This window comes from Triturus cristatus, chromosome 3_1, assembly GCF_964204655.1.
Source record: "Triturus cristatus chromosome 3_1, aTriCri1.1, whole genome shotgun sequence".
Classification (NCBI taxonomy): Eukaryota; Metazoa; Chordata; class Amphibia; order Caudata; family Salamandridae; genus Triturus; species Triturus cristatus.
In genome coordinates, this window is record NC_140583.1 from 1,174,448,930 (window position 1) to 1,174,472,107 (window position 23,178).

General features: G+C 42.7%; 1 protein-coding gene across 2 annotated transcripts in view; it reads left to right on the top strand.

Moving 5' to 3' along the window:
- Window positions 1-11,279: 11,279 nt before the first annotated feature.
- The window catches only part of LOC146861727 (myb/SANT-like DNA-binding domain-containing protein 2), a 739,320-nt gene continuing 727,421 nt past the window's right edge, over window positions 11,280-23,178 (top strand). The window contains exon 1 of one of the 2 annotated variants that reach the window (XM_085646104.1): window positions 11,280-11,979. In XM_085646104.1, coding sequence (XP_085502230.1) covers window positions 11,431-11,979 — 549 coding nt within the window. In that variant the 5' untranslated portion in view covers window positions 11,280-11,430. The remainder of the gene's footprint in view (window positions 11,980-23,178) is intronic. The other variant, XM_085646103.1, reaches the window with a different exon arrangement.

Consider the following 23,178-nt stretch of genomic DNA (forward strand, 5'->3'; position numbering starts at 1 on the left):
AGTTTACGGACCTTTCTCTCTTTATTGAGGTTTATCGCTACCTGGTTTGGGCACGGTTCATGCCTTGGAGTTGAGTGACTGTTAGGATGTTCATTGTGTACTTCATTATAGGCGCTGGTGTTACACTGCCCGTCGTTACTGCGAGAGACCTCTTGACTTTCAACCATTAATTGATCCAGATTTATATCTAATGTTGGTGAAACAGATAATATGATTGTGCTTTCATTTATGTTCTGTTTTTTACTTGTTTCCTTTTTTTTTAGAGAGGTCCCTTCACCTGCGTCGTCCATGGTTCTATTATTTGCTCTTGGTGATTTTTGGCGTTTTACTTGTCCTAAGTCTGTCTCATGATTTTTATTTTCCATGTGCACTCGCGCTTGTATTTGTATCGTGTGTTTTGTATTTTCCCAAGCCGTTTGTACACAGTTACTTATTTCCTCCGATCCATTTTTCCTCCCTGGGGTCAGGTTAGAACAAGACTGTAATGCCTTTGTGTCTGTTGTCTTTGTTGGTTTGCTTGGAGACATTGGTTTTTGAAGACCATTCGGTGTTGCTGGAATTGTATACATTGCGGATACTGGGTCTTTTAAGAATGTAAATTTGCCTGTGGGGTTCATTGTACCGAAGATGGAGTAGATCGGAGGTATTAAAGTGGTCACCGTGCTATCCTCAGTGGAGGAAGTAGAGGTTTTCGTCTTGGCTTTTTTTTTGCTATTTGCGGGGGGTTTCTACGTGTCCTCCCCGACCTCATTTCTTGGCCGTTGCTCCCCTTTTTTCCTATTAATATTTTACTTTAGTTTGTTCGTAGGTGACGCCTTACGTGTGAATGAGGGCTTCTAAGGCTTCTGCGGGCTTCTGCCCCTTCTTGTTCTTCCTTAACAATGATGTTATTTATTGTTATTTAGTGCAGTCTATGTGTTGCTTCGGCTCACAGCTCGTAGCTCTCTGGCGCCCTCAACTGGACACACTGTCTCTGTCCTTCCTATCCTGCAGTGTGAGTGTGACGTGTGGCTTAGGCTGGGAACCGGGAGCATATGCTAACCGCGATATAACACAGTTTATCTATGCTCTGATTGAGCTCTCTCTGGGCTCTCTCTCAGGGCTCAGGACTCTCTGGGCTCTCTCTCAGGGCTCGGGCTCGGGGCTCGGGATTTGGGGCTTAGACTCTCTGCCTCTGCCTTTGCTTGTCTCCGGTCGAGAGTCACCTACCAGCCCTCCAGCCCACCAGCCTACCTACCAGCTCTATGCTCCGTGCGCCGCTGGTCTCTCCAACTTGTTGGTCTATGGCTCAGGAGGGAGCTGGACAGGATACACAAGTGCCGTTTTCCCGCCTTGCCAGCCAGCTCGCCTTTAAATCTCTATATTATTTTTAATTAGGGGTCTTGGAACCTCACCAGTCCCCCTTTCCTTTTCCGGGGAGGTCACTGCGGCGTTCACCTCCCTCTCTTGATCCTCGCCCACTCGCCTCGTCTCCCCCACTCACAGCACCAGCAGTTATAGGCAATAGTAGGTAATAGTAGGCCGTTTTGGGCACAATCACCCTATTTTCAACAGCCCCCCCTGGGCTTTCCTCCTGGAGCTTTTCTCCCGCTCTTACCTCTTGCCTCCCGGTCTCGCAGTAATTTTTCCAAGCAGCGCCCAGTGCTCACTGGGTCCGCTGCATTATCCAAAGTAAAAAAAAAACGTGTTTCAAACGAAGTACCAAGACTGGCTTTCCCATACACCAGATCGCTAGCAGTACAGCACTCTCCTCGCGTCCCGCGTCCCGCGTCCCACGTCAGCCGGCCACCGCGAGTCCACAGCCCACAGTCTGGCAAGGAGTTCGGGGCTTCCCCACGCCTCTACCCGCCTCAGCCTGCTTCAACCCGCTTTGGTCCGCTCCAGGGCACCAGGCGGCTTTGTGGAACCAGCGGCTCAGTGGCGGGTCGGCGTGTCAGCGATAGCAGCGGCGGTTACAGCAGCTTCTGTTCCATTCCGTTCCGCGGCTAGCACAGGCTCCTCCCCAATCACCTGACACCATTGAACTCGGACTCAACATATGACCTCTAGTCGGCTGACTAAATATGAGAGAGTGATTCTAGGCGCTGAAAATGTGACAGTGGTGAGGTACACTACTGTAAACCCTGCTACTTTGCTACCAAATTCAAGATGTGAGGAGGTGAGAGAGGAAGCAGAACATGATTGTCTGGAAGTGACAGAACTCTGTACTAAGCCCCGTCCCGAAATAGAGGATGAACCTTTGGAAGAATCAGATTGTGAACTGTTTGTGGATGGATCTTGGTTGAGAAATGAAAAGGGTGAATTGTGTGCTGGTTATGCTGTCTGCACCTTAGCAGGAGCACTAGAAGCATCATGTTTGAAGGGGGTCAACTCTGCTCAGATCGCAGAGATAATTGCTCTGACCAGAGCATGTAAATTGGCAAAAGGTCTAAAACTAACCATTTACACCAATAGTCAGTACGGATTTGGCATCGTACATGACTTCGGTCAGCTATATATGCAAAGAGGATTTTTTACTTCCTCAGGTTCTCCAATTCGGAATGGGAAAACTGTAAAGGAATTATTGGATGCTATTCTTCAATCGTTGCATTCTAACACCACAGCTGCGGTTAGATACACACAGGATGAGAAGGTAACGGAGCACTTCAAGTGCTCAAGTGGGGTCAGACAAGGATGTATATTAGCGACGTTTGTTTATCCTATATATCAACGGTCTAGACACCACTTTGCGCGATATTAAAGCTGACCCGCCAAGAATAGGTGTTAAGGGCGACCCCGGGTCTGCTTTACGCAGATGATGTGGTGCTCCTTGCCCGTACCTCACATGGTTTGCAGCTTTTAATTGATGGTTTTGTGAAGTTTATGGAAAACCTGGCCATGTCCCCTAATCTCGCAAAATCATATATTATGGAAATGGGGAAGAAGCCAAGCAAATCTTATAGTTATACCATAGGCTCATAAACCTTAGGTAAAGTCCCAGCCTTTGTATATTTGGGCATGTTTTTTGATGGTCACCTGAATTTCAAACATTTATCAGAGGAAAAGTGCCTGGCCCTGAACAGGTCTATAGGTTCTATTGCAAACTTTGCACACAGGCTTGGACGTTGGACCCCGGGCATGATCTTAAAGCTATATAATTCAATCTGTTGCGCCAAGGTCCTGTATGGAAGTGAAGTGTGGGGATTTGTTAAGACCACTAGTCTGCAAAGAGAGGAGAACAAATACTCAAGGCGTTTACTGAAGGTCCCACACAGTATCCCGGCATTTAGTGTACACGAAGAACTGGAGGTCAAATATATCTCAGACTTGGTGGCAGTTAAGCCCCTACCTACTATGTTGGCTGTAGATTTGGACAAACGCAGAGGCGGGCATGACAAAGCTGGTAATTCGGGACTGCCTCTCCTTAGACCATGCGATGAAAATCCCCTGGATAAAATAGGTCAGGGATTCTTTTACCAAACTAGGGCATGCAGATCTGTTTTCTAAACCAGATCCAATAAGAACCAAGGATAAGGGTGATACCAAAGTTCTGTACTCAAAGTTTGCCATGGCGCAACGTGAAGCCGCTGGACTTGCTAAACATACAGTGAGAGATTATATTCTAGTTAAAACAACTCAGGGTATAGAACCATATTTAACTCTAATGAAGAGTGCACAGATAGATTCCCGATTACTCGTTTTAGACTACATTTTATTCATCATTTATTGGCGGTACCGGCAGGTTTAACATAAACCCAGAAGAGAGAGCGCCCTGTGGCTGCGACAATAAATCTTCACTAACATATGGTGTGTCATGTAGTGTCCTTAGTAGCCTATTTTACATGACAGGTAAGCTGAAGTATCAATATACTGATATAGATTTAGTATTTTCAGAAGTACCAATTGTAAGGGAACTAAATAAAGTAGTAAGTGGTAAGAAGGCACGCTATATGGGAGAATTTTTCCATCTCACTAACCCATTAGACGTAGAACATGCCTATAAAAATAATCCAACATGTGGCTTGCATATTGAAGAGAAGCTATTCCTGGACATGGTAGAAAATAGAAGGGTAAGTTTCCAGAAGAAAGCTGGTGAACAGAAATCACAGGCACCACCTTAGGCATTTAGAGAGGGAAATTATGAGAAGGGTGAGACATACGCTGCGATGTCCCTGGAGAGGGCACAGAAAGGGAAACAATGTTTATTTAGATCAAAGACTAACTATAATAATTATTTCATTGGCACTAGTGAATGTGAGCATACTTTCCAAATTACTGGAGGATGGAGATTAAAGGTGCAACGGATCCGGTTTTCCCTGGGATATATTTTGTGTATGGCAAGAAAGCCTATTATAGGTTACCTGCACATTGGTACGGGAGCTGTTATTTTGGGATTTTCTTTCCAAAAATTTACCATGTAGACCGTGAGGATAATAGTGTCAATTAAATAAAAAAAGCACTAATACATAGAAAGAGAGCAAGTTTTTCGGAAATAGTAAGTAATATCTTTGGTGTACTGATACCCTCAGTTGGAGTTGTTTTAAATTCAGACAAAATTCGAAAATTGTCCACAGTGGTCGACCGTTTATCAACAGATACTGCTGGTGGTTTCTTGATGATTGATACCGAAATGGTGGCAATCAGATCAATGGTTTTGCAAAATCGACTTGCCCTTGATATCCTTTTGGCAAAAGAGGGTGGAGTCTGTGGCATGTTGAAAATTCAACACTGCTGTACTTATATCCCAGATAAAAAATAACGGGCTAGAAGGATTTATTAGAAATATTACCTAATTACATAATGATTTAACCCAACTGGGGGTTGACGGTGTTTGGGAGAAACTTGGTAAGAGTTACTCTGCGGTTAGTAAGTGGTTTTCTACTTTTGAAAGTAGCTTATTAGAGAAAATAATAATGCCAATACTTTCAATAATAATAGTAGCTCTAGCAATATTAACAGCATGTAGGTCTTGTAAATGCATAAAGGAAAGAAAAGATACAACAAAGAATAAAAGAAGAGAAATAAAAAGAAAGAGAAAAGAGAGTTAAAAGAGATAAATGAAGAATACTATGAAAGGATGAAAAAGCTAGATGAGAGTACCATAAAAGAAGGAAAAGAAAGTAAAATATAAATAAATTGAAAGGTGGCACTCGGTATGGTGAGTATGTATGATGGCTCCTAAAGCCATCAGATGGGGGATTGATGGAGCAGGATTTCGTGAAAGAAACCTGCTCAATTGAACACCCCTATAAAACGTACTAACAGTAAGTAATGTTAGAATGATTAATGTGCACAATTACTCTACACGTGGGAAGTTTTCTTTGCAAAATGCATGAACTAACCAAAATTATTGCGTAAATAACCGGAAAAAAGTAATAATCTTCTGTATAGAATGAACTAAGAAGGTTTGCATGGAAAGGCCACATGTATATGTAGTAAAAAGCATGTTTATTGCTTTATCCTAATAATAACGCTGCTGTTCTGCTTATGCTATGCTAGGCTAACCATTAACATGGCGAAGAGTCAATATGGGGGGTAAACAGTGAAAATATATTATCACATAATTAATAAATGTTTGTTTTCCATTCTTTTAGTAATGGATGAATCCTCCATTTTGTTAAATTAGCCTCACAAAGAGTGGGTGAAGTTGGGAGCGAGCGGGAACCATGTGACTGCATGACTAAACTACTGTCCAAACCTGAAAAAAAGCGTGACCTGGTGAAGGACAGAACATTGACAAGCGGCCAACACCAGAGTCAACATGGGAACGGAACCCGAAGTTGTTGGATTTATTAAAATGTACAATTAATTGTTACATGTGTACTCATGAGAGAGAAGAGGTATGATGACTATGTAAAAAAATGTTTAGAACAATGGTGTAGTCAAGAGTAGAATGATTTCACCGTGGGGTGACATCCCGACTCAACCAATCCCTTAGCTAGAAATTGTAAACTGCTGAAGGTGCTTGAGTGAGGGGTGTGCCGCTGTGCGTCAGGTTGCAGAGAGGCCTAGTTGTTCCTGTCCTGTCCTGATTCCTGAGTCTTTGATCCCTGACTCTTGGTCCTGGGGTCCCCCACTACTATCTAGGCCTGGGTGGTAGTTTTCCCCTTACAGATCCTTTGGGTTTGTATTTGATCTAAATTAGCATTGCAGAGAATTATGTTTGCAGTCAAATTTATTGTCTCTGTACCTTCTGTCTCTTCCTCTATCCCTCCGATGTGTTAGTTAAATCAATATAATTGTACTAGCATCTAATGTCTCTTCATCTGCCACTCTTTGCAAACGTATATTTGAAATGATAGTTCCTTTATTGCTATGATTGGATTTTGCTCTCTCTCATGAGGTTTCCAGTATTTGAATATATGAAGTGATTGATGTGAGCATTTATTATTACTAGATAAAATGTATTAAATCTCATTGAGAGTCTGTGGTTATTTAGTCAGTTTATTGATTCAATGTTTCCTTTAGAATTGCCATTGCCATCAACTCTTCAACTAATTGGTCCATGGACCAAGTAGATGAAAAGTCGATTATTATTTGTTCTGATACACAAATATATAGTATGTTTAACGTTTTTACCTGAATAACAAGAGTAAAATTGAGGTAAAGCTAACAAACTTGACCCCAGCGCATCAGGGATTTGGGTGAATGAGTATGGGCCAAAGTACGTGATTTATTGAATATTTATCCCTGATCCATTTATTTGGGTTCGAGCTGGATCAGTTGTTTTTCACAAGCAGTGAAAAGCAACATTGTGTTACAACTCTAAAAACTCCCAACACAAACACACTATCTTTTAGCATGTCTGTCTGTGCTGGTGTTTTTAGGTCTCGCAAGAGACATTTTATATGTGGGATTTTCAAAGTGCTACCCACTGTTTTGGCTGGCCTAAACCTTGAGTGCACGATCACATGCACGTGCACAGCTGCTTCCACTCCCCCCTCCCTTCTCTATAGCTTTGGCTCCTTTGAAGCACTTCAAAGGGTCCGCTCCCCCGCCCCAAGCGCTCGCGCCCACGCTCCGCCGGGCTTGTTGACATTGTTGTGCACTCGTGCTTTCAGTTTTCCCTTTCTCCTCCCACCCTGCAAGTCTCTGTCTTGCTGCCCCCGCCCGACACCCCTCCCCACCGTCACCGCTGGTTTAAAAGGTAGGCTCCTTTCAGAGTTTTATTTTATTTATTGACATTGTTGTGCTAGTACGTTTGAAACCCAAGTATGGAGTTTCCCCAATCCATCTTGCCAGAACGCATGCCTTCATTTCACCGACCACCTCCCGCCCGTCGCTCTATTTGTTATTCATATGTTCACAGTGTGATTTACGATTTTTTTAATTTACTTGAAATGTTTTGTTTGTGGCGCTGCCTTTCTGCCCTCTGTGCCACTCGTTTTCCATCTATTTTTGTTCCTTTCTGCCCTCTGCTCCTCTCGTTTTTGTGCCCGTCTGCCCTCTGTTCCACTCTCGTTTTTGTGCCCTTCTGCCCTCTGTTCCACTCGTTTCCCTCTTTTTTGTTCCTTTCTGCCCTCTGCAACTCTCGTTTTTGTGCCCTTCTGCCCTCTGTCCCACTCTCGTTTTTGTGCCCTTCTGCCCTCTGTTCCACTCGTTTTTTTGTGCCTTTCTGCCCTCTGCTCTTCTCGTCTTTTGTGCCCTTCTGCCCTCCGTGCCACTCGTTTTTGTGCCTTTCTGCCCTCTGTGCCTCTCGTTTTCCACTCTTTTTTTTTTACTTTCTGTCCTCTGTTCCACTCGTTTCCCTCTTTTTTTGTGCCTTTCTGCCCCTCTCGTTGTTTGTGCCCTCTGTTCTACTCGTTTTTTTGTGCCCTTCTGCCCTCTGTGCCACTCGTTTTTCCTCGTTTTTTGTGCCTTTCTGCCCTCTGTTCCACTCGTTTTCCCTCTTTTTGTGCCTTTCTGTCCTCTGTTACACTCGTTTTCCCTCTTTTTTTGTTCCTTTCTGCCCTCTGCTCCTCTCGTTTTTGTGCCCTTCTGCCCTCTGTTCCACTCGTTTTTGTGCCCTTCTGCCCTCTGTTCCACTCGTTTTTTGTGCCTTTCTGCCCTCTGCTTCTCTCGTCTTTTGTGCCCTTCTGCCCTCTGTGCCACTCTTTTTTGTGCCTTTCTGCCCTCTGTGTCACTCGTTTTCCACTCTTTTTTTTGTGCCTTTCTGTCCTCTGTTCCACTCGTTTCCCTCTTTTTTTTTGTGTGACTTTCTGCCCTCTGGTCCTCTCGTTGTTTGTGCCCTCTGTTCTACTCGTTTTTGTGTGCCCTTCTGCCCTCTGTGCCACTCGTTTTTCCTCGTTTTTTGTGCCTTTCTGCCGTCTGTTCCTTTCGTTTTTCTGTGCCCTTCTGCGCCACTCGTTTTTTTCCCTTTTGCCCTCTGTCCCACTCGTTTCCCCACCGCTGTGCCCCCTGTGGACCCCTTCCAACACTACATATTCACCAAAGGATTGTGTGTGTGGGGCTCGGTGTGTGTGCGTGTGCGTGTGTGTGTGTGTGTGCGCGCGTGTGCGTGTGTGCGTGTGTGTGTGTGTGTGTGTGTGTGTGTGTGTGTGTGTGTGTGTGTGTGTGTGTGTGTGTGTGTATGTGTATAGATGCAATAGGTCTCGCCTTTGCTAAAGCTATTGGCATTGTAAATGACTATGCCATTTATTTATCTGTTTTAAAAACCAACCCATAAATAAAAAAGTTTGTCGTTTACAATACCAATAGCTCCAATTTATGCAAAAGGCGAGACCATTGCATTGTAAATGCTTTTTTTGATAATTCAGTAACTTATCAATGGTTTGCAACACCAACTGGTGTTACAAACCAAGCCATTGATACATCGTGTTTCACAATTGCGAGGGAAGCCCCTTTGATGCCCATTGCTATCGGCAATTCAGAAAGAGTCAGTAAAACCATTTTACTGTCTGGAAATGCTTTAATGAATTGTTGGCATAAACTCTGCGATTCTGAAAAAAAATGCAAAATGGCTTTGTACATCAGGCCCTTAGTTCTCTTCTAATGAGACTCTGAAAGACCGTTGAAATAAAGCCTCTCAGAAGTGCCTCTTTGATATCAAGCCGACACCCTTATAATATGTTCTGTCTATGCTAAACCCAGACCACACCCAGAAACTACTGGATTCATCATAACACACCTGGACTGAGGCTCTTCTTTCTAATCTAAAGCGGGGCGCAAATTGAACTCTTATTTAGATTCTGGCATGCAGTACAACATGAATGCAATAGATTGCAAAATCTCATCTTTCACCACAAAAATGGTTTGCATGTGCAGACGTCAGACACGGTCTACTTGAAGACTAGCTTTAGAAAAAAGCTGGTGTGCTGTACCATTCTCTCAGGGCAGCAGGGACATTAATCCACCCTGGGTAATACCTTAGTAGTGGGAATCCAAGCCAGCCTGCTGCTTCTAAAGTGTTAACAGAGGCAGATGCTCCTCTCGCCCACATGAAAGTACAACATGAGTACTCCTGACAAATTCACAGCACTGTCTCCTTTTCAATTTTTAATAAATGGCAGTAGGTACAGATTGACATTAACAAAGATAAATACTGAATGGGCCTAATCTGTTTATTTACATAAACCCGAAATATCACAGGTACAAACCCACCACTCAAAGATTTTCTAGTTAACGACCGATGCACGTGATTGTCAAGAGTACTTATACATCAAGAAGTGCAAAAATGCTCTTAGTCAGAGGAGGAAAGAGAAAGCAGCATTCTGGTACTTTACGTTTCTAGCCTTATTTTACAAATGCCAACACCGAAGAGTCTTTATGTATCAAGGTCCAAAGGTGGTGAAAGCATTGTGCTTTGCCAACCAACAGGGAAAGGACAATCAGAATATCATTGATGCTAGAATGGTAAGCTGCATCTGTCAAAGTGATTGAAGAGCTGTAGCTGAAGAAAAGTAGGGTTTGACCCCCCTTATCATTTGGTTTCTGCACATTTTACACTCAGATTCCATGAGTAGATGGAAAGCTGCAGACAAATTTATCACCACCATCGGGACCGTGCCCAAATAACAGTGACCTGTAATAATGCCTACACATATACGCTATCATATGAATGTTCCAGGGAAGCTAAAAGCAGTAGCGGTTGCTTGGATATATTTAGGACAACCAGGGTATTTGAAACAGATGATGCAACCTGGGTCTGTTAAGATAGCACACCTTTTTTAACCACACCTTTAAACTACATCAGAAGGTCAAACAGGTCCACCAAGGCCACCTTGACAACTACAATTCCTGGTGGCATCTAAGCTATCTGTGAACCTGGAGACCCTGTGTACAAGTCTAAGCCACGATACAGCGTAGAGGAAGTTAAATCAAGAAAGAAAGGCAGATGTAAACCAGCATTTGCAATGCAATAGGTCTCGCATTATAAAAGTGTGAGCATCTGGCATTGCTAAGAATAATGCAACACTAGCTATTGGCTTTTTAAATGATAAATAAATGCCATTATGTGTTTGTTTTATAAAATAGATTAAAAAAGGCATTGTCATGAACAATGCCAATAGCTTAAACTTTTGCAAATGCGAGACCTATTGCATTGCAAATGCTTGTTGTAAGTTGTAATAGAATGTTGGTTTTCACAGGCTATGAAAAGCAACATTAGGCTAAAACTGTAATAAAAATAGCCACCACAAGAAGGAAGGCACTGCACTGCCTTTTAGCAAATCATCACAGACCCGCAGCCGAATGCTCCAGAGGGAGGGCTGTTTTAATTTATTTATAATCAGCTCGCCCTGCTCATTATTCAGTTTTTGGCAGGACGGGCAACTGTGAGTTACATTGTCATTGCTCCAATGCTATTCTTTTTCTGGGCTCGGCTCGTTCTAGGGCTCTTAGAGCCAAGCCACACCCCTGATTCGGCTCATGAATACTTGGGCTCCCCCACCTCTAGTAGTATTAAGCAATCATGAATGCCTGCTGCACAGCTCTAGTAGTAGTAAGCAATCATGAATGCTGGTGACTCTTGCTGCACAGGAGACAAGTACAAGCGTCTGCCCACACGCTCGACGTAGTAGATACAGACCTACCAGAATTACCCGGAGGCATCACGGGGTACTCTGGATTTCCGCCTCCTTACAACAAATGGCAATTCCCTGCCTTACAAAATTGGCGAAACGTCATCATTGGAAAATATGGGCTTTTCCTAACATTATTATGGCGGCCATATTGGAATGTTGCCCCGGCTTACTAAGACAATTACTTAGAAAAAATACAAGCATTGTCGTTTTAGGGGGAAAAGTGGTTTACCAATTGTCTAAAATTATATCAGTCGCTTACACTTTGGAAACGAGGCTGCTTGTTTGTGATAAATCATCAATACGTGCGGTTAACGCCCGACTGTGAATGATACTCTTTCAAACGATTACAAGAGGAAATACCATGTTCATGTTTGGTCGGGGATAAATAATCGAACTCCTTTTTTAATATTTGAGGCAGTTCTCTTAGGGAATGTGGGTTCATAATGCAGAACGTTTGCAAAGGGCCCCCCTGACTCTTTTACTAGTGATAGTCCGTTTTCTAGTTTCAGACGTAACTTCCCGCTGGTTCCGAAGAGTCAACATGGCTGCGCCCTGTGAGTCGGATCTGCAATCGGATCCCGCTCCGCCGCCACTGAAGATTCCGAAGCGCGAGGCTATGTCCCCTACTTCACCCGGGCTGAGCGATGGACGCCCATCGTTGTCGGCGCCTTCTACCCCAAGCCATTCGTCGCCTCTAGAGGGATGCGCCGGTGGTCCGGGCCTTGCCTCGTCGCCCTCAGTCTCCTTCTCCACGTCTGCTGCTTGTCGCGGCATGTCCTGGACCCCAGCAGAAACTAACGCGCTTATAGCCGTATGGGGCAACGAGCGATTGGTGGAGGCGCACTACCAGCAACTGGAGGGATCAGGCACCCTATTTGCCAGCAAGGCTCCTGGCCCCGCTATGTATGAGCGGGTGTCCCGAGCCCTGGCCGAACTGGGCTACGAACGGACTCCGTCGCAATGCCGGGAACGCATGAAGGTAAGGATTGGGTGAATTGGAGAATGTGCGGGGTCGTGAGATAAAGAGCGATGGTCATAAGTAAGATAAGCTTTGGGTACAGCACCACCCACGGCTAGAAATCGAGCCTATGATTATGTGAGAAACCGTATTGGTGCACTAATGACTTTTGTAAAAAGACATTCCGTGATTGTTAAAGGGTCACCTGCTGGAAGAATGAGTTGATAACAAATGACAACGGGATGTGTCCTCCCGCCCTCCACGTTTAACATTTAGGGCAGAAGGACTGCGAAACATGGGGGCTGCAGCCCGAGTTATATACAGCGCATGGTTTTTGTTTTATTGTTTTAGTACACCACGTAATCCGCTTTTCAAGGGTTAGATTGTTATTGGAAGAGATACCGGTTTGTAAAAAACCCGCCTGTATGTATAGTTGGGCGCATCCAAGGCGCTAGTAGTCTGAACTCCTTCCTCTTTAATATTTAGCTGCAGTTCTTAATAATATGAAAGCGTCCTTGTATGTGTAAGCATTTTGTTCAGCCTTTGGAAAGCACAACACCCCAAATCCTCTTCTGGTAGCGCTCTAAAAAACACCTTCGTTATACCAGATGTTGAAACTCAATCCTTCTAAATCCGAGATCTTGCTATCGTACATATCTGCCACGTTTTCATATCGCTTATGCATGATATTTCTATGGTTTCATTCTTGCTGCCAGTGACATTCTACGATCAAATGAGTGACACACCAAATGCTACTTTCTCGCAGGGTCTATAGAAGTAACAGTATATACGTTTCTCCGTCATTATATCAAGACATATCACATAGCAGTGAGCAAACACCCAAGACAAGCTAGACCTATTGGCGTCTCTCTAATGCTTATTAGCAGAACGAGATCAGCGAGGGACAAATATTATTTTAAGGATTAGAATAGAAACTGAAAATGTTTAATTTCTGAAAATATGTGTGTTAGCCTCTTACCAGGCTGTAGACATTGGTTCTCTGTATTATGCTCATTGCAGACAGGCTGGGCCTGGTACCTTGTCAGGAAAGAGAAGCCTGCTCTTGGACTTGACTTCCTGTCTGGTTGCAACGCTGTGACACTGCTCAGGGGCATGCAATAGCTGGTGGTGGTGGGTTGGAGACCTAGGGGCACCCAGCGGTGGGCTGAGAACACGTGTGGCGCACGAGTGGTGCGGGTGTGCTGTTGTTTGATCAGCAACTGGGGAAGGGGGGGGGCATGCAAACGAGACCAAGAGGGTCTCAGTGACGCGTCAAGTGGTCTGCTTGGGTTTTCCTGGGCCCCAGTGCAGCTTTAATAGCGGCATTCTTGCCCCTTTACACCTTGCAGTTTTGGACAGTGCAGATTTTCCACACTTCACAAACTGCTCTTCCCTATGTGCTCTTTCAGGATCAATTTTGATATTGAACCCCTGATTATCCAATTTTTTTTAATGTTTCTTTCCTATACCTGTAATGGCAGTGCTCGGGAGAATTTCTGATCCAAGTACATTCCCTTAATCCCCCTCAATCATTGGAAGCTTCCAGCAGAGTAAATAGCTAGCTGAGCTGAATAGTCAAAACATGTATCAATCAAGGACTCTTAACTGTAGCTGGTTGGGTTGATAAAGGTGGCGTTTGGTGCAGCTTGCAACGGACTTGTGGATAAAGTTGAGCAAAGTTATTTATTGATTTGAACTGATGAATTAATACATCTATTATGTGTGATACACACTAACTTTGATCATTTGAGATAGTACTTTTCAATGTTCCTGACTCAGGATTTTGAGGAAAACTGGCATTTAACACAAACCTATTCAAACATAAATGAACAGTTTAAGGCGCAGTTTATGGTGATGGAGGAAAGCTAGAAAGCCCCTTCTTGAGTGCCCTTTTTCTGCTTGCCCATACATCCAATACCGGACAGTTCCCACTGATTCAGTACTCCAGCAAATATTATCTTCACTCCTTGGGTATCGGCCTCTTGCATCTATTGTTTTGCTTATGTGAGCATGACAATAATTTAGAGGGAGCTTCAAATATCAATTTGAAATCGGCCTCTTCAGGCCTGGGGATGTCTATGTACAAGAGATATATCCACAGCACGCTGCCCGTATACATAACTTCTCTGGTGGTCCATCAGGTTGCTGTTGCCAGAGAGACAGCCCTGAGCGTACAAACTTTCCATTACCCCGATATTGCCTAGACCACTTTTCCTAGTAGGAGTGCTTCACGTGCGCAAGTTAGATACAATGATTTTTCCTCCAGCTTAATCACCCTGTTTACATTTGACAACAAAAGAACGTGTATTTTCTCAATTTCCCAGTACATAGATTCAACAAAATTACTGTGACCTAAGCTTGGCCAATGGTTATCACTGGTGCACACACCATTTGCCTTAGTCATTGATATACAGACAGCCATACTCGAGCCTAAAGCCTGGCACAGCTCAAGGTTCTGTTGGAACCTCAAACCCATAACAAGCCAAGCTTTCATGTGGCTCTTGCCTGCATGCCTCCTTCCTTCTGCCAAGGATGTGGCACTTTTGTCAGAGCTGCTGACTGTGAACTGGGGAAACCAGGTACAAGTTTTGAGGTCAGTTCAATATCCTGTTATTATGGGCACACACCTCACTTTAGCTCCCCCATGCCTATAAACCATGCATGTGAGCGACTCTGTGTAATGTAACTGGTGCTCATGTAAAACACAAAGCCTTCAAGTCGAGTTCGCTCTGTATTTAAAAAAACTGCAGAAAATGAACTAAAAGGTAAGAACAAAGTCTTAATATAAAGAAAGACAAATGGAAAACCATTTTCTGGCTGATTTGTATAAAGTGAAACCAGAAAACTTGGCTAAACTGTGGCTCCCCCACTTAAAATGTGTGATCTTAAGCAAATACTTTATTTCACCCAACCTTTTTTTCATCATTGAGCATGAAAGCACTTTCAAATATGTGAGTTCAGGCTACCGGTTTAACACAGCTATCACTTTTAATAAGTACTTCTCAGTGCGGTGCTGTCTCAATGTTAAAGCTTCCACATGATAGATAAATGCATTTTTAAAAACGTTTTGAAGAGACTTTTCCATATTTTGCATGATGTTTGTTGTATGATTAACATTAAATCAAAAAAAGGAGCTAAAGAGGGAAGACGTGCCAGAACACCCTCCAATCAAATACTATTTCAACAAACAAGAACTGGCACCATGTAGCATAATTTTCATGTAGTCTGGACTGAGTGGAGGAAAGAATATTTTATCAAAAACCTCCAATACCCATTAAATCATATGGTATAACCCCATCCAGTGTGCTACCAATACTTAAAATTTCAAAGCAACAGAAAAGATGGAAACAAAGTGTAAGGTCAGTCCACAGATTAGTTTAACAACTTTACTCACTCTACACACGCCCTCATTATTAGAAAAGGAAGGTGAAAAAATGTGTAAAGAAAGAGAAAGTATCTCACGTGCGCACCACCAGAGGAGCTACTGGTTGGTTCTCACCAGCTTGCCCACGTTTATTTCATCATCGATAACTTTCTCATAAGGAAAAAAATTGTGATGTGTCCAGTGCAAAGAAAGACAAACACAACAAAAAAGATGTTTACTGTGAAAACAGGAACAGAGGATGTACCAACTAAGACAGAGAAGGGGTTTGACTCACAATTATACTTTTTATTTTTATTAGGAGTCTATCCCACTGTTTAAAAACACAGCATGTTGAATACCTTGTTAATGACGGCCAACATGTTTCATTGCCAATTAATTTGTGGCAAATTCATCAGGGCAATAGAGGTCACACGTCACCTCCCTGGACACACAACAATAAAAAGGACTGACGAACACAAAGAGACAACATAAAGCTTGGTTAGTTCAGCGGGATGTCCACAGTAAAAACCTCTTATGTATATTCACAAATCATCATGGAAAATTCCATGACTCTAACCTCAGGTGTATTACCTAGTCGGAGCCTTGGGCCCACATACCAGCTCCCAACCAGTCACAGGGGCGTATAACCTGTTTGCTTTCGCCTCCCTGTTTAAAAAAAAAAAAACACTGTGGACATCCCGCTGAACTAACCAAGCTTTATGTTGTCTCTTTGTGTTCGTCAGTCCTTTTTATTGTTGTGTGTCCAGGGAGGTGACGTTTGACCCCTATTGCCCTGATGAATTTGCCACAAATTAATTGGCAATGAAACATGTTGGCCGTCATTAACAAGGTATTCAACATGCTGTGTTTTTAAACGTGGGATAGACTCCTAATAAAAATAAAAAGTATAATTGTGAGTCTAACCCCTTCTCTGTCTTTGTTGGTACATCCTCTGTTCCTGTTTTCACAGTACACATCTTTTTTGTTGTGTTTGTCTTTCTTTGCACTGGACACATCACCATTTGTTTCCTTATGAGAAAGTTATCGATGATGAAATAAACGTGGGCAAGCTGGTGAGAACCAACCAGTAGCTCCTCTGGTGGTGCGCACGTGAGATACTTTCTCTTTCTTTACACATTTTTTCACCTTCCTTTTCTAATAATGAGGGCGTGTGTAGAGTGAGTAAAGTTGTTGAACTAATCTGTGGACTGACCTTACACTTTATTGTTTCCATCTTTTCTGTTGCTTTGAAATTTTAAGTATTGGTAGCACACTGGATGGGGTTATACCATATGGTTTAATGGGTATTGGAGGTTTTTGATAAAATATTCTTTCCTCCAGTCAGTCCAGACTACATGAAAATGATGCTACATGGTGCCAGTTCTTGTTTGTTGAAATAGTATGATTAACATTGCAAGGTTTTCAGGGCTCGACTCGTGCATTGGCTCTAAGATCTGAATCAGACCCTTGGTTCGGCTCTGGTTTGACTCTCCCAGTTAATTTGTTGGCTCACCCTCTTCTCCCACACTGGGCAGATTTGCCCACAAGGGTGCCCAAGAGCATTGTGAGCTGCTCCTTATTCCTTCAATATTGATTGCCTTAAGGGGTCCTGAGATCTACTCCCTAGAGGAACTCTTTTAAGGCTGTTCCAGCATATTCCCTCAGTGAAAGACCGTGCCTCGGGCGATGTAACTTTGGGTGAAGTTTGAACATACCCCTACAAACGAGAACTTGGAAGCCACTATAACAACCTGGAAGATGGATGCACTCGGAGACAGCGTTCTGGGCGAATAGAGCATAGTTGAATATTGGGCATTAAAGTCCTAAAGCCGCAACCACCTACATATTCCCATGTGCTGTTACCCTCTGTGCAACACAGAACAAATAAGCATATTGAGGGGCTTATCCTGTGGCACTTCTGACCGGTTTCCATGAATGCAACCCATTTAAATAGTATCTTGCTCGCAATACCAAAGGAAGGTGAGCTGCACTAGACCAAACATTGAGTACCATGATTGGGGATAGTTGGCTTCCGCCTGCATGGGGGGTCCAGAGAAATATCCCCACCGTTAGGACAGCCTCCTAGCATCGATGACAAATTTATTGTCCTACCTCACAATAACATCTTAGAATGTGGTTGCCTCAAGACCATTTGAAGAAGGAAGCAAGCGCTAGTCTATCTGGATAAAAGTGACATTCTCTGCCTGCAAGAGACTTGGGCTCTTTCCCCATCATTGATACAAGGAGTCTATGAAATCTTCAAGCTGGCCTCCTGCCAGTGTCTTTGGTGTCCCCTCGGGAGGGGGATGGGGGAGAGGCTGTCTATCTTCATCAAACATATGTGCAAGTTAGAGGATATTCCAATCAAACTCGAGTCCCCAGCCTTACAAGCAGTTTTAATCACAGGAACAATAATACAAAAATAAGGCTCAAGAAAACATCCTTGCTGCTTCAAAATTGTTACCTCAAATGCTCCAAAATACCTGAAGACGTCCACAGTTGAAGAACTCTTCTGTGACTGTTTGGAAGAGCTTTTCATAGAGTTCCCAAGCCATGAACTCCTGTTGTGGTTGACTTTAACTTTCAGGGGTTAGGGAATTTAAGTAAACCTGTGGCCCACACCAAAGAATGAGAAAGGATGGACAATTTCTTGACAACTCACAAATTGACCTCAGCACAATAACAGTTGGGCACAAGCACCCCCATAGCTTCTTCCCGCTTTCCAAGAAATTTCAAACAAATGATTGTTTTTCTGCTAGAGTCCTTACTTAATCAGCTCTACAATTTTGAGATGATCAACAGACAAAGTGATATAGCCATCTTGGTCTTATTCTGGAATTACCAGCACCAAATGCTGGCAGATGTAATACTGTGGGCTCCTCCTCGGGAACAGAAGCAGCAAAACTTGTAATGAGAATCAAGTGGAGGCTGAAGGGCACTCCCAAGGTCACTACAGGGTTAGGGAAGCAGACAGTTGAGGAGTCCAATAACTCTCATTGAATACACACCTAGCATGGGACTTCCTTATAGCCTCCCTGCTAGCTCTCAACAACACGCAGGCCCATCTAAGCAAGTCTGGAAGGGGAGGGCCCAACACAATAAAACAATTGTTTCCTCATGGAGATCCTTAAGGAGGACACTGTGCGCTTAGTAACACCACGCCACAGGAAAGACAGCTGTGAGTGTTTAAAAAAAAAAAAAAAAAAAAAACCCTACAGGTTGCACAAAAAATCCAAATGGGAACAAAAGAATGTTATGGAGCAAAAGGAACGGACAAATATTTTTCAAATGTTGCAGGAAAAAAACATGCTTGTTTCTTGGACTACATCAACAAAGTAAAATCCACCAAATGCTCAAGGGAAAATGGAGTCTTGGAGGAAGCTTGGGCAAGATATGTAAAGGAGCTATATGTGGATCAGTACCTGCTCTTGGGCCAAGCAGTCATGCTGGGTGACACGGATACAAACCAAGGCCCGTTCTGAAGCTAACTTCTGTCGCCCTGGTCAATAGAACGATCAGCCTAAAGCATGGTGTAGTGTTCATACTATCTATGGTCACGTAGTAGTATGGAATGTTATTGGTCTTTCTGGGTTCTAGGTTCCATGGTGGGTCGTTGGGAATTAGCTGCTGGGAACTGACTTGTGTGGTTGGGTAAGCTGTCCTCTCTGTATGGAATAAATTCGTCTTGGAACCCACTAAGTGTCCACTCGAGTTACTTCACATTGGCGACGACTGGGATTTGAGAAGAAGATAGCGTTCACGTTTGGAGACAATTTAAAAGGTACCTCGTTATAGTGCATGAATGCACCTGCGGCTGTATGCGAGAGATGTGCTCATGATTGCACCAGCGGCTGTGACATCCATTTATGCGTAATATTAATGTTGGCTAAGAGCATATTCGCAGAAGAGAAGCGTGAGCGATAATTTTATCGTCAAAATTGAAGAATGACAGGGATGCGTGAGCGATAATTAATCGTCAAAATCGAAGAATGACCGGATTGGGAGTCGCGCTTTGATTGTGCCAGCGGCAGTTTTTGTGTGTGCGGTATAATTATCAACGATACGCGCTCTGATTGCGCCTGCGGGAGATTCTCGGGGTGCATCGCTACAGCGGCCGATACTACAGCCATAACGAGAAAAGTTTTGTTTGAAAGACAACACTTACCAACATTGGAGATTCGAAGCCTCTCTGCTCTCCATCTTCGTGGAGAATCTTGGGAGTTGCAAAGCATGCTGGGAGCATGATGATGTCACGCGTTGGGCGGCCATTTTACGTGGCTACTAGTGTGTGTAATTTTACGGAGACATCTTCGTTTGGGATCGTTCTCAGCAAATTTTTCAAACAACCGAGACATCTTTGTATGGGATCGTTTTCAGCAAATTTTTAAAAGAACCAAGACATCTTTGTTCGGGATCGTTTTCAGCCGATTTTAACACAAAAAACATTACTGAGTGTGAATTCCACATCGGTGATTCGCACACCTTCATATATGTACTTTATACATTATTTAGATAAACTATAGCAGGGAAAGTTTACATATTTGCATGTTCTTTATTTGCATTATTCTTTTATTTTGTTTGCCATTTCCGTTAAAAATGTCAAATATTGTAGCACCTCCACATTTTTTGCCTTCTGCTGGGGAACCTAAGATAGAATGGGATTTATGGTATCCCATGTTTCTAGCCTACGTGGAAGTATTAGAGGAGGATGGTTGCTCCCCTAAAAGGAAATTAGACCTGCTGAGGCATTGCTTAGGGGGTCAAGGAATTAAAGAATTTTGATAATTTGCCTCCTCTCGTAAGCACAGAGGGAGTAAATGTGTTTGAAGTCGCTGTGAAAAAAATGAGTATCAGATTTGGGAAGAAAATAAATATAGTGATTTAAATTTTATTCTCGCGCTCAGAGAGAAGATGAATCTATTGAGAACTATGTATCTGCCTTACGTTCCCTAGCAGGTTCATGTGCATTCGATACCTTTAATTACGAACAGGTGCTTAGAGGTCAAATAATGATGAAAACTAAGAGTAAAAAAATACAAGAAAGGTTATGGTTAGGCACTGAATCATCATTGAATGCTGTAGTTAATATCGCTAAAGGAATGAACCATCTGAGAAGTTTGTTAGTGAGATTAGAGGCCAACCCCAAACTATCAATGTGAAAGTACAAGATCCTGTAGCAGAGGTATCGCTTGTAAAAACTCAGTTCACACCAAGAAGAACTTCTTCTTTTAGTAAGAAAGATTCAGGTTTCAAAGACAATAAATTTGGTAATCGTAGAAACCCTGTGATCTGTTATAGATGTGGTAGTTTCGAACATGTTGGAAATCATAAAGGATGCCCAGCATGGAATAAAATTTGTGTTAAATGTAAGAAAGCAGGTCATTTTGGAAAGATGTGCAGATCCTTACAAAAAGTTAATTGTGTTACTTGTGAAGAAGATGAAATTTCTACAGAGTTTAATGAATTTAACTGTATTTCTTGTGTTTGCGAGAATAACTGTAAAGGTTTTCCATCGGGTTCTATATTGGTCGATGGGAAAGAAGTGACACTGGTGATAGATTCTTGCGCCTGGTATTCTATCATCGGCAAAGATGTATTCATGGAACTGTGGGATGATAGAAAATTATTACCTCCTGATATTAGACCTGGTAGTTACTCGGGGCATAAAATTGATTTGGAAGGTTTTGTGTGGGCAGATTTGAGTTTCAAAGGAAAGAAAATTAAAGGCAAATTGTACGTAGCCACCAAAGGTGTATCTATACTGGGATGGCCTCACCAACAAGAGTTTGGTATAAAGTTGGATCCAAATGCCTCTCCGCCTGTTTACAGTGTTTTCACAGACGGTGAGGCATTTGTGGCAAATATAAAAAATGTTTCCTAGCGTATTTAATGATTAGCTTGGGAAATATGTGGACTTCAAACACAAAATTATTCTTAAGGACTCTGCCGTCCCTGTGAGACATAAAGTCCGCAATGTTTCTTTAGCGTATCGTAACAAATTGAAAGATATGCTAAAAGATCTGGTTTCACGGAACATTATCGAACCAATCGAATCCTCTCCATGGGTTTCTCCAGTGGTTCTTTCCCTTAAAAGCAATGGGGATCTCCGGTTGTGTGTTGATCTCCGCAGTTTGAATAAAGAGATCTGGATTGACAGGCATCCGTTACCTAATATACACGAATTGATCTCAACTTTGGCTGGTGCTTGCGTGTTTTCCACGGTGGACTTAGCAAGTGCATACCACCAAATCCTGCTACATGAACAATCTAAATGCTTAACGGCTTTCATCACACCGGAGGGGATGTATCAATTTATGCGGATGCCATTTGGGCTAGCCAGTGCTGCCTCTGTCTTTCAGAGACTTATGAAAGATGTATTGTGAGGTTGTCCAGGTGCAATAGCTTTTCAAGATGACATTTTAATTTTCGGGAAATATTTTGATGAACATGATCACAATTTAAAATGTTTGAAATGTCAATAAAAAGATTTAAACCATAAAAATGGTATCGAACAATATACAGAAGAAAGGTTTAACACTTAAATTCTCAAAATGCAAGTTTAGAAAGGATAGTGTTGAATATTTAGGTCACGAGATATCTCGTGAGGGTATTAAACCAAAGCTAGACCATGTTGCTAGTATTTCAAAAGCTCCTGCACCTACTACAAAAGAACAATTATTTTCGTTCTTAGGTCTATCGGAATTTTATAGTAAGTTTGTGAAAAATTGCTCTTCAAGAGTATTTCCCTTACGCGTTTTATTGAAAAAAAATGCTAAATTTGTCTGGGGTGAGGAGCAAAGTCTGGCCTTTGAAGCACTTAAAAAAGAAATTAGTGTTGCTCCGTTTTTGAGACCTTTCACGATTGGTGGGGAATGTATTGAAGCAGTAGATGCCAGTAGTACTGGTCTAGGTGCTGTGCTTATGCAAAAGAAATTTGGGGAAGAGTACGTTGTGTCGTATGCTTCCAGATCTTTGTGTGGAGCGGAATTTAATTATTCCACAATTGAAAGGGAATTACTTGCATGCACTTGGGCTGCTCAACATTGTAGGCAATTTTTATGGGGGACGAAATTTCAATTGAGGACAGACCATAAACCACTTATAAATATGTTGGCAGCTGGGGGTGGCAGAACTCTCACAGCTCGCTTGGCTAGACTAGCTGCTAAATTGCAAGAATATCAATGTTTAGTTGTGTATATTCCTGGCCGTATGAATGTCCATGCTGATTGCATGTCCCGTTTATCATTATCTGATGGTCCAAATGCCATTAATAGTGCAGAGGAGTGCGATATAGCATATACCATAGAAGATGTTCATCATAGTATAAGCTCGAATGCTATCTCGGAGGAGATCTGGGCGAAGGCAATGTCTGAAGATGACATTTTACAAGATGTTGTAAAATATCTACAAGGTAGCTGGCCTGAAGAGAGGAAGTTGAGTGGAGAAATGAGTTCGTTCTGTAAAATTAAAGATGAGGTCATGTTTTCACATGGATTTGTAATTAGAGGTGATAAAATTGTTCCGCCTCGGAAAATTAGAGAACAATTGGTTAATTTGTCCCATGAAGGACACTTGGGTATGTCTTCCACCAAACGACGTCTGAGAGCATTTTATTGGTGGCCTAGTATTGATAGTATGGTAGACAGGTGGGTCAGAGAATGTGTCCAATGCGCGAAGAGTGACAAGTCTGTTAAACCTCTATCTGGGGAGATTTCTCCCATTGAGTACTCACAAGGACCTTGGAGGAAGCTAGGCATTGACATTATTGGTCCTTTAAATCTTCCTTCTGCTAAACATGTTTTTGCTTTGGTGTTAGTGGATTATTTTTCAAAATGACCAGAAGTCAAGGTGGTTGA